Source organism: Hibiscus syriacus, unplaced genomic scaffold (genome assembly GCF_006381635.1).
Source record: "Hibiscus syriacus cultivar Baekdansim isolate YM2019G1 unplaced genomic scaffold, ASM638163v2 tig00012759_pilon, whole genome shotgun sequence".
Taxonomy (NCBI): domain Eukaryota; kingdom Viridiplantae; phylum Streptophyta; class Magnoliopsida; order Malvales; family Malvaceae; genus Hibiscus; species Hibiscus syriacus.
Genome location: NW_024062289.1, coordinates 25,864 through 39,024, shown reverse-complemented (window position 1 = coordinate 39,024; position 13,161 = coordinate 25,864). Strand labels below are relative to the sequence as shown.

Below are 13,161 nucleotides of genomic sequence, written 5' to 3'. Positions count from 1 at the left end.
GAATGACAGAAAAATGCATTATTTATGGATTACAAGGCTGCATTTATAGGAAACAGAATTTCCCTCAACACCACATGCATCATAAATGAACGAGACTTGTCTCCACAACAATATGAAAAGGTCTACATGGGTGTTTTCTATAATGGTAAGAGGTGGTGATGCACACTCGAAATGAAGGTTAAACATGCAAGATGAACAACGATAAACAAATTTTTAGTTTTACACTTTTTATGATTGTTAAATGAGTGAAAATAGATAACTAAAATTATCTCATTAATTTCCTTTTTATGTGAATATTTTCTCATTTCATAGTATTAATTACTCTCAACGGTTTATTTTTCACTCATCTAACCATCTCAAAATGGTGTAAAACTAAAATGAAAATTATACAATATGAACGAATCTGCCTATATATATTTTCAGATGTATCGGTCATAGAAAAAAAAATCTGCACAGATAATATTAAAACAAGAACAAGTGTTCAACTTATTTATCTTTTAAACTTTTAAATAAATATAAAAAAACACTAGATATGATTTAAACCATGAAAAAATATTGTTTTTTAAATAATTTAAGTGATTACTAATTATTTTTTAAAGACTCTAAATTATTTAATAATGAACTCTCAAATATATTAACAGTCGTCATTGCTTGAACCTAAAAAAATTATTGTGCAACCATGAAAAATTATTTTTTGCAATCCTGTGCACAAATAATAATATATATTTTTAACTAAGATTTTACAGCCGGGATCATATTGAGTTTGTCGTATATATTGTGGTTCGGCTTTCGGGGAATCTTGGATTTATTTATTTCTCACAAAGTTGCTCATCTTTATGTCATCTATAGTTTGCCTGTTAACAAAATCTGTTAGAGATTTGTTTTTCCAAACTATGAATAGAGTTCATGAAATTTTACCAATAAATCATAAACAAGAAAAAAATATGGGCGAAATTGGGTAAATAATCCAGGCAGTGAATTATTTAGCCCAATAGGGTAACATGAAATTTATTTTGGGATCTATGTCAAATGTTATAGTGCCTATGGAACTCGTTACGTTGGCGTGATGAGTTTCATGCGATATAATTTTTTAATAGTCCGTGTCACGTAGGTCCCACATCCCGAATTTATTTAATATATTTTATAGGACACATCATGCTCACGTGACGAGTACCAATAAAAAATTATTTTTTTTGAAATTTTTAAAAACATTATTCAAAAAATATATTATTTTAATGGTGAATGAAGTCGTCACGCCAGTGTGACGAGTTCCAACGACTAGAAATTTGAAAGTTTAGACTGTTGGATTGACTGTTGTTGAATGGTCAATTTTTTTTAAAAAAAAAATCAATGGAACTCGTATGTAACACACTCTTTTCATCTCTTACACAAGACACTCTTTTCATCTTCAATCTCTTACACAACAAACTCATTTCTTCTAACCAAATACATTTCAAACAATGAGCAACAAATTCCTCACAGTTGTCCGTTATAATGACGAAATTCTACAAACTGATGTTGGTGTTGTGTTTAAGTCACACATGACCATAAATATGATGTTCCATGTAGATGTATCTCATTACCAAATAAAGCAACAACTTGAGAGAAAACATTAGGCTTTTGTTTCATGTTTAAGTTATCGGCACCTGATCTCCTCAAATCCAATGACATATCCAACTTGATGATGACGATGTTGTTATTATGGTTGGACTTCATTAATCAAATAATAATATGGTGGAGATGTGTGTCGAAACCACAAATACAACTGATATTCCGACCTCATTAGTGCCAGCTCGAAGAACACAAGAAGCAGACCCCTCTGAACCACATGCAAGTGATAGTGATGATAACCTTGTTGGACGGTTCAGTGAAAGTCTTGCTGAATTTAGCTAAGATGATAAAGATATTGTTCCGTTGGTAGACTATGACGCACATTATTAGTTGACTAGTCTGATGTTTTTTAGGCTGCTTTAGAGGGACAAGGTGTGGATGTTGAGGCTGATGTATGGGATGCAGCTCTTTCAAGATGTTAAGGATTACAGAATCCTCTAAATGTTTAGGCAAAAACAAACCCTCAACCTGAAATGCCTCGCCATGGTTTCACTCGGTATCATCATGCAGCTGCAATGTATGACATTAACTAAGATGCTATGCGGAATCCTGAAATATATGATATGCTAGAGTTATGTGCTGCACACTGGGGTTCTTCAGACAAACGATCATCTGAGTTGGTCATTGGGTCTCAGATTGAAACAAAAAAAGAGCACAACTAGCAATCAATGAGTACTGTATCAAAGCTCATCTTCAATTCTATGTTGCAGAGTCGGATTAAAAGACTTATTTCGTACGATGTGTACACCATGATGTTGGCTGTAAATGAAGGATACGAGTATCATACCTATAATGAAATATGTTGTGGGAAGTCACAAGGTTCAATGCACAACACGCATGTACAATGACCTCCTTGACACAAGACTACAAACATTTAGATTTGGATGTCATATGCTATTATGTGAAGTTGTTGGTGGAAAGAATTCAAGAGTGCTCATTTATGTGTTAGTGGCATCCATTCAGAATACATTTGGTTATATTCTGACTTATTACAAGACATGTATGGCTAAACAGAAAGCAATGACCTTGTTGTATGGTGATTGGGATCAGTCATATAATGAGCTACCACGTTTGCTACAAGCAATGAAATTTTTCATCCTTGGAACCATTATTAGGTACTATACTCATCCTGCAGTCACGCTTGAGGGAGACGTTATCTCCGATAAGAGAATTTTTTGTGGCTTGTTCTGGGAATTTAAGTCAGCTATTGAAGGGTTTAGATTTTGCAAATAAATGATTCAAGTCGATGTCACTTTTCTGTATGGGCTATACAGACACATCTTGATGATAGCCGTTATACAAGATGGAGACAGAAATATTTTCCCCATTGCCTTCGCCATTGTTAAAAATGAATGGGAGGGAACTTGGAATTTCTTCTCTCTAACTTGTGTTCCCATGTTGTCACTCAAGATGGGGTTTGCATGATCTCAGATCGGTCATCTGGGTTGTTAAGCACAATTTCTATACCCGAAAATAGATGGACGCCTCTGTACACACATCCTACCTATGTATACAACATATTGCGTCGAATGCAATGAAGAGGTTTAAGAAGAAAAATATCAAAAAAGAGATTATCAACATGGGTAAGTATTATATCATTTGTCATTATTATTTCTGCTTCATTTATGTTTTCTTTATTTCTCAATAACATTTAATTTTCTGCTTTTTAGGGTATGCTTTACTCCAACCAAACTTTTGTGCACGACTTGAAAATTTGAGAAGATACGAAGATGATGTGTATGAATTCGCAGCTGAAATCCCTAGGGAGAGATGGTTACAAGCATATGATGTTAAGGGTCGACGTTACGGCCATATGACTATCAACCTTGTTGAATGTATCAACTCAGTGCTAAAAGGGTCTCGACATCTCCCGATAACAAGTATTGTTTGGGAGACTTACTTTAGGTTGGGTAAAGTACGGGCAGACAAAAGTGCACAAATTGATGACATGATCAACGATGGGAGAAATTGGGCTCCAGATTTAGAGAAGACAATGCAAAAGAATAAAAACATGGTAGAATAGTAATGACGTGGTGCTCGTCGATTTTGTCGTGGTCGTCTACCTTCGTCATTTTTGTCTTCTTCATGTTTCGGTATACTGAACATTACTCCACCACTTTGATTTACATCTTTGGGTGAAAATGATGGAGTATTCAAGGTATTTGCGCCATCATTGACGTCATCGCCTCAAATTGCACACCGAAATTGCCATGAGATTGAGATTGTTCGTATTAAACAAGATGATCCCATAGACCTCTTTCTTCCGGTTCTGAGGAAAATTATTGTGAATGTGGCACTTGATCCCAAGAACTTCTTTTCCACACCACTCGATTCTCCATCGATGGTTGATATGCACCATATCCACCATAACTTTCTTGCGATGGATACTAATTGGCGGAAACATAAGATGAAGATGATATTTTTTGCATATTTTTCCTTCATTATTTCCCACTCGGACTGATCCTCCAGCATTGTAAAGTATGATTTTCTACTTGCTTCATAATTTTGGAGGTAGAGAGAAATATTGAAATCAAAATCTTAGGGTTGTACCTCGGAACAATTAGGAAAGTGAAAATGTTTATTTTGCCATTGTTGTATGAATATAGCATGCTTTCTCGGCCAATCTTCCCTAGGCTTCCCACTCGCATCTATTTTATGCAAATCGTCCATGTTAAATATGGACATTTCTATCGGTTGGTGAAACCCAAATTGTCACAAAACTCTATCGATGGTATAGATCTCAATAATTACGAAATAGAGCAATGGTGTTATGGCACACCATGTCTCCGCTCCTTCAAATAACATTGGCGGTAGACACCGTTGGATATCCTACTCATAATAAGGCATCCAATTAAACTATCAAAAGTATTATGTTAGTATAAATAAACAATTAATATTACAATTTCAAAGTTAATGCAAAAATATTAAAATTTACCGCATGTCTATCGCCAATATCAATTCTTATCTGAATATCTATTTTGGTTGCACCCGACAACTTTATATCGGTTATTCGGTGTCGCCATCTAAAAAACTTACATTATTTATTGTCATTTTCAAAATATTTAAATAAATATTATAAAATATCAAAATTTTAAATATAGGAATTTACCTTACGGCGAGAGGACACTCTATAGGAGTGAATATAATAGGCGTAAAAAATGGGAGATAGTATCATGCCCATGATTGTAGCAAAACTAAACAACCCGCTACATCTGCTTTTTGTCCTCTAAAGACTATGGTTGCCATGCAAAGTTCACGATACAAAAAAAAAAAAAACCAAAATTGCATAACCCCAACTATATTGACGACATACAACAAAATCCTCCAATATCGGAAGATATTAGGTGTGCACCAAATTGCCCAATTTATCTGGTAGCAAGATCCCTCCAATCAACGCCATAAGATATGCTCGAGCTACATATATCACCTCTTGCTCCGTTGATTGTCCATCTACTCAAAATTCTCTTTCCAACCACGTCATTCGTATATGTATCCCATCAATAACATCGGCTGGAGCCTCATTTCCCAATAAATTTGAAATAACATCATCTCGCAAATAATTGTTACGAAGCACCAATGGCATACCATTAATCAAAACGCCAAGTTGTACGCGACATCTTCCAATGTTATCGTCACTTCACCACAAGGAAAATGAAACGTATGCGTTTCGGGCCTCTAATGCTCAATCAACGCCGATATCAGTACCGACATGACATTAAATCCCGTGAAGAAACGTCGCTTCATATAATCCATATTGTGAAAGATATATCATCATCTGCTAATGTGGCTCTTCATTCCTCATTCCTCGATGATGAATGTCTCGTTCTTCTTACTACAATTTGAAAATAAATAATTTAATATAGTTACATAAATAATTATTATTAATACTATAATTTTGTCAAAACTAAAATAAAATAAAACAAATTAAATTTATCGTAGTCAACTCGGTCGATGAAATATGAACATCATCAAGACGTATCATTTCTTCTCTTGAGGTCATTTCAACACAAAAGTTTTTACTCTCAATAAAATGTTTGATTCCAAGTGAAAAATTATTCTAACACAAACCTCTATTTATACTACTCTACCCAATGACTATAAACGACTAGTTTTTTCAAATTGAAAATAGATGTTGGAACTCGTCACACCGGCGTGGCGAGTTACATTGAATTTTTTTTAAAAAAAAAATTGGTTGTTCAACAACGGTCAATCCAACAATCAACAAATTCAAAATTATACCAGTTGGAACTCTTCACACCCGCGTGACGAGTTCCTTCAGCATTAAAATAATATATATTTTTACAATGCTTTTAAAAAATTTTGAAATTTTTACGAGTCCCGTAGGATATATTAAATATATTTGGGTAGTGAGACCCACGTGACACAACCCATTAAAAAATATATCTCATTGAACTCGTCACGCCGGCCCATTAAAAAAATATTTCATGGAACTCATCACGCCGGCATAACGAGTTATGTAAACATTGTATCATTTACCGTATATCCCAAAATAAAATTTTGGGTGCCCTATTGGACTAAATAATCCACCCGCTTGGATTATTTGCCCAACTCAACCAAAAAAGATGCTCCGTTAAAAAAAAAAAAAGACTGTTTGATGATTTAATCAAATTGCTGAATAATTGCATTTTTATTTATAACTTTCACATGGTTTAGGTTAGAAACTCTTCACCAGGTGCATGCTTTTGCTGCAGATATCGGTAACGAGAGTCAACCTTACCCTATTAGGGTTAATGTTCATATATAACTCTGCTCGGATTTTCTAAATTGTTAGGTTCATATCTATATATACATACACGAATACATGTCAATTATTTGTTTTATTTATAGAGGTTGTTAGTTTTATTAAGAAAAAGGAAATATTCAGAATTGGAATAAATGTTTATAACTATAATAAAAAATTAAATACATGATTAGAATATTTTTCTATAGTCGTTGATACAATAAATTAGTCACTTAAAATCTCACAATGATACCAATAATCAGTTAGTCTAGTGGGATGAGACACTAGATCTCTTAAGCAAGGTCAGAGGTTTAAATCCTGGTTATTGCCATTGGAGCAAACTAGATTGGTAGGGTTACCTTTGTCTCTATAGTACCCTATTCGGATTAGTCGACCAATAGATCGTATACCGGTTGTTATAAAGATTATTGAAAAATCACAAATTAGAGTCAAGTGATGTAAGCATGGATCATAATGATAATAAATAAGTGTCATATTGATTAATTTTGACGATGTCAAATCCAACTATAAGGAAAAATATAAACAAAAAACAATGGTCAAATGACCAAAAACGTATCAAAATGCATAGAAAAATATATCATAAAGATAAATTAATTAAAAATTAAAAAAAAGATGTTAGATAAAAAATAAATGAAAAATAAAAAATACAGATAACAGTGATTAACATCAAGACTAATATCATCACCCATCAACTAAAATAAAGAAAAACTAATGCAGTCATCAATTAATCTAAGATAATAAAAAAGATAAACGAGGTTTAAGGTTTTTTAAGGCCAACCTCGTTTGGTGTGACTTTTTAAATGCACTTTTACTTAAAAAAAACTTATTTTTAATCGCAAAATCAAAAAATCAATGTCAAACACGTAAAAAAATTGCGGTCGAAACGTTAATTTCAAACCAATTGTAAAAGCTAAAATTTGTAACTTTTTAATTTTTAATTTTGTGTTTGGCAGCAGATTATAATTTTACCTTTATTAATGCATAAGCTCCACTCATTTATCATTTTATTTTTATAATTTAATATTAACATCTTTAAAAAATAATTTACTACTTAATAATTTATTTTAATTATTTAAAAGTAAATAAAATTCATGGTTTATATATTAAGATATTAATAGTGAGTTATTATGAAATATATTTTATTATAATTAATAAGTTATCTTAAAATTTTTTTTTATATTTTTTATATATTTTAAGCGATATATTTTATATATCATAATATTAATAAGTATAAATATAATTTAAATTTTATATTTTTAATTTACAACATAATTTATATAATGAAGATTTTATCTTTTTAAACTCACGTTTTAACAATAATCTCAACCAGTTAAATTTTAAACTGCACTTCTAACCAATACTTTTAAAAGTTATTTTCTACCACATTTTTAAAAGTCATTTTTCAAAAGTCCTGTCAAACTGACCTTAAATAGAATACATATCAATCTAACCAATGTATAATATTAAGGTTTAAATGTCCCATTGCCCCTTGAACTATATCAATTGTACCGAGTTGCTTCTTAAAGTATTTTTGAGGACGTTTTGTCCTATTAACTATAAATCGTTATCCTATTTGGCCCAAATCATTATTTCCGTTAAAAATAAATTTATTGACCAATCAAAACATGCCACATCATCATTTAATTTTAATTTATTTTATATGAAAATCAATTAAAAAATAAAATTATATAATATGTCAACCTCCTCCTTCTCCCGCTTCACCGTGCACTCTCCCTTTCCCCAGAACCAACACTCCTCTTTTCCTTTTCTCCATTTTGCATCCTAATCTCTCCCAAACTTTCTTTACCCTCTGCATTACTCCTTCCAACTTCATCAATGTCCAAAAAGGTTATATCTTTATTAATCTGCCTTTGATTCCAAATTTCAATCCAAAAACCCCAATAGTTTTGTGAAGCTCGGGAGCCAATTGAGGAAGAAAACATGGGGTAATGATTCAACCCTCTCCATTTTGTTTGTGAAGCTTTAGACAGCGAGAACTCCTTCAGGGGTCGATTTGGCTTTTCCATTTCAAGTTTTGTTTCGAGCGATGGATTTTCCGATGAGTTTGTGGAGAATCGGGATTACACAGCTGAGATTCCCGATGAGTTTTAGCTTATTTTTTTCAATTCCTCGGTCTCAGAGATCGGAACCGTTGTTCGCTCGTATGTAAGCGGTGGCTTTGCATTGACGGATGGAGCCGCCACCGTTTGTCTCTCAACGCCCAATCTGAGATCGTCGCTTCTTTGTCTTCTCTTTGGACTGTATTCTCAGAGAAAAGAAGAAGAAAGATCAGATTTGGGGAAAATGTTGATTCAGATGGGAAATTATAAGGCGAAAAAAAACAAAAGGGTTGAAATGTAGGGTTTATGAATTTGGCCCCGTCAAAGGGGGGAATGCTTCTCGTCGCAAGAAGAAAAAAAGGATGTTGGTGTAGGGGAAAGGGAGGGTGCACGGTGGAGGGGTAGAAGAAGAAGCAGGGACATTTTTGACATATTTTATATTTTTAATTGATTTTCATTTCTTTATATACAATAAATTAAAATTAAATGACGACATGACGTGTTTTGATTTATCTTCAAATTTATTTCTAAGCGGAGAATACGATGCAAGTAAATGAAGTAAAGATTATATTTAAGGACACAAAACGTCTTAAAAATACTTTAAGTCCAACTAAGTACAAATAGAATATTTCAGCAGCAATGAGACATTTAAGCCTAATATTAATTTAATAGTTCATAGCAAGTTAAAAGGATTATATTGCAAACGAATAACGCTTGGTTGATGCCAGTTGCCCATTCAGGACAGGGAGCGAGTTTGGCGGTTACCGTGTCTGATATTTTAGAGAATGTCATACTCTATCCCCACGATCTGGCCGTCTGTTTGCTGCACTTTTTTTTTAAATATTATAATATTCCTGCTGTTATTATATTCAATCCCACGTTCTGTTCTGTCATTTTAAAATGGGGAAACTAAGGGTAGTCTAATCCTTACGAGTGCTTCATTCTAAATCACATCTTCAATGACTAATTAGTCACCTCTCAATGATTGTTGTTGAACCCCTTATGTCATTTTAATTCCACTTTTGAACAGTTCCAATGTGTTTAAGGGTCATTTGCTTTATTTTAATCCATCAATTCATGAACTTGGCGACCTTATGAGTTGTACTTTGCCCGGTTTTGGCCCACAGTGGACTCTTGGATTAGTAGCAGATTAATAATTGGGATTTAACAACTCAATAAACTAATCCAAGTCAATCCTTGCTAACATTCTCTTTAGGGTTTGTGGTATAGATCTCCCTAGCTTTTTACTCACCTCAAACACACATTTTGAAAAGCTTCAATTTGCAAGTAGCCAAAATCACTCATTTTCTCAATGGAGTCACTTGCAGCTTTTCCTGATGGAGAGTGGGACTCGTTTAACAAAGTGTTCTCCATTGAAGACCAGCTTGATTTCTCACACCAAATTCTTTATCAGTTTTCGTTTCCTCTAGAGCATGATGAGGCCTTGAGTTTTTTTTCAAACCCTCGAGTCGATGAGATTTTTATGCCTTCTGCCAATGCTCTCCACTCTAGTTTTCACTATGATTCTCTTGATCCCTACAATTTTACTGGCTTTAATCATATTGCTGCAACACCGGTCCCAAACACTGTTAATTCCATCGAATTGCATGGCGGAGCCGGAGGGGATAAAATCAACAGCATTTCAACCGAGAACCCGAAGAAACGACCGTGGGCTTCTAAAGATGTAAGAGAAAAAAAGAATCGCAAGATCAATGTGAATGGCAATGAAGGAGAGTGTAACATGGTTGCAGTTCATGGATTTGGTTCAGGCACGTGTAGTTCAGATGATGACAATGTTTCTCAGGACACCAAAGGCTCTCAAGTTCTTAACTTGAATGGAGAGACAAGAGCCAGTAGAGGATCAGCAACTGATCCCCAGAGTCTTTATGCAAGGGTAAGAAAAGATCTATGATCATGATTTATCATCTCCAGATCCCCATTTATCTAAATACTTTTTAATATTGCAGAAAAGAAGAGAGAGGATCAATGAGAGATTGAGGATTTTGCAGAACCTTGTACCCAATGGAACAAAGGTAATTAACCAATATTATTCTTCCATAATGTTTATACAAATGTGGGGTTGTAATTACTTATAATTCAGGTATTTATATTGATAATAATACAGGTTGATATCAGCACAATGCTTGAAGAGGCTGTTCATTATGTGAAGTTTTTGCAGCTACAGATCAAGGTAACTGAGGCAAAATGGATTCAATAAAATCTTGATTAAAATAAAATAAATGTATGATTTAAGTCGTAATTACTAATATGGAACTGCCCTTTTTTTTGCTTGATTGATTGCAGCTTTTAAGCTCTGATGATCTATGGATGTATGCTCCCATTGCTTACAATGGAGTCGATGTGGGTCTCAACAAGAAGATCTCCACACTGTTATGACCCTGGAAGAAAGGACCACCTACACATAGTTAATTATTGGCAACAATTCAAAGAAAATATTATAGTGGCATTATATACAATTGCTGACTTGTAGTATTGAGAAGTCTAGATGAAATTAAATAAAATTTTCAATCACAAGAAGTAAATGAATTATCATCCCATCTGTTTCATTCTATTTGTCTATTTATCTTACACATTTCCAACAGAATGTCCCTAGAACATGCTTACAGATGCGCGATAATATTTGAATTACAAAAATTCAGTGTATATTTATCTATCTGCGTGTGTGTGTGTTACACACACACATATTTGTGTATGTTGAAAACATTTTGATATTTCGATATAACAAATTAAGTTAAATGAATTTTAAGATTTTCCAAAAGATTTTCTAAGTATATTCGATATAATTATTCGAATATCAAAATATTACTCCAAATCATTCAAATGTCATTTTTAATCCTTACTCAAGTGTAAAATTAAGTTTTAATCTTAAAATAATTTCAAAACAATTTTACAAAGTATTTCAAACTATTTCAAAGCCAAAAATTCCAGATTGTCCAGAGGGAACCGATTTCCCTCCAAGGGGGTATCGATTCCCCCTGATTAACGGTCGAAATATTTGAATTTTACACTTAGTGAACCGATTCCCTATGAGGGGGTATCGATTCCCCCCACGCTCCAAGCCGTTTTATTAATTGATTTCACACTAAAACGGCTCCATTGACTCCACTAATCATCCCCAATTTTCAGAATCAATTGAAGGAGTATTTAAACAAGCTTAGAAGCCATTGATCAACAACAAGAAACAACAATTATCAAGAATTGAGAGAGAATCAAGAGAAAGCATCAAACTCATTGTTTGAGCACTTCAAGCCTATTTTTCATTCAATATTCATTGTGCTTTCAAGAACACCATTTGTGCTCTATTGTATTTATCCTTGAGTGTTCTTTCTTTGTTCTAGAATTGTGCAAACAATCTACCTTGTGAGGTTTTCCTTGTAAGTTTGCAAATTTGTGTATTTCTCTTTGAAAAAGAGTGTGCTCAAGAATTTGGGGTATAATTCTTGAGGGAGTTGTAAGGTTACTCTTTGTCCTCAAAAGAAATAACAAATTAGTGAATTTGTTGGAAAATCATTAGTGTGGATAGCTAAGGTAGTGGATGTAGACTTTGGTTGAGAAAGTCGAACCACTCTAAATCGCTGTGCAAATTTTTTCAATTTTCTGTGAAAGCTTCCACCAAAATTTTTATTGCCAATTCAGCCCCTCTTGGCCAATTCCATCAATCGATTAACTCAACAATTGACATCAGAGCTTGACTCATTTGAAGGTTTAATTACCTCTTGAGTAGATCCGAGAAGAGTTAAATCGATAAAGATGGCGTCCACTTCCGGTTCATTCTCCATGGAAGAATCTAGACCAATTGACGTGCCTCCACACTTCAATGGAACAAATTATCGTTGTTGGAAGAAGCTTATGATGATATTTATCCAAGCATTTGATATGGAAGCTTGGATGATGATCGAGAAAGGATATTATTCTCCTACAAAGAAGGCAAAGAAGTGGAGTGATCAAGAACGAAAGAAAGCTCAACAAAATACAAAAGCTATGCACATGTTGGGTTGTGCAATTGATCCTAATGTATATAAAGGAGTTTCTTCTTGTTCAAATGCCAAGGAGATGCAGGATAAGCTTGAGGAGATCTATAGAGACAAGGAAGAAGAAGAACCAATAAATTTGATGTCTCTATTAGCTCTCACAGAGCCAAAGGTATCTTCTAACTCAAATAGATTAAATTCAAAATATTTTAATGAGTTACAAGATGCTTATGATGAATTATTTTCAGAGTTTGAGACCATGAACTCCAAATACAATAAATTAATTTCTAAATTTATTGCTAAAAATGATATTCTTTTGAAAGCTAAAACAGACTTGGAAAATCAAAATGAAATGTTGAGAAATGAGTTAGAGCTTTCAAAAATAAAATCTGAAAAATTTGAAAAAGAAATTTTCAAATTAAACAAACTTCTTCTAGAAACGAAAATGGATTTTGAAAATCAAAATGAAATCTTGAAGAAGGATTTAGAGCTTTCAAAAATGAAATTTGAAAGTATTGAAAAAGAAAATTCAATTTAAAAGTTAAGCTTGAATGTTTAACAAAAGAAAAAGATATCATTTTAAATAATTCATCTAGTTCAATAATGACAATATGTTCACATTGTCATTATCATAGTCATAAGGAACATACTTGTCCTTTAAAGAAAGGAAAACGATTTAAAATTAGACAAGTATGAGTTCCAAAAGGAACAAGAGGCATTGAAACTAATGTTCAAG

At 33.2% G+C, this 13,161-nt stretch overlaps 1 protein-coding gene across 1 annotated transcript; it reads left to right on the top strand.

Moving 5' to 3' along the window:
* The first annotated feature begins 9,745 nt into the window (after positions 1-9,745).
* LOC120205712 (transcription factor RSL2-like) lies at positions 9,746-10,706 on the top strand. Its single transcript, XM_039205548.1, has 3 exons — positions 9,746-10,327; positions 10,401-10,466; positions 10,559-10,706. Exons 1-3 carry the CDS (start codon positions 9,746-9,748, stop codon positions 10,649-10,651), a joined length of 741 nt encoding a protein of 246 aa, XP_039061479.1. The 3' UTR covers positions 10,652-10,706.
* The last annotated feature ends 2,455 nt before the right edge of the window (positions 10,707-13,161 follow it).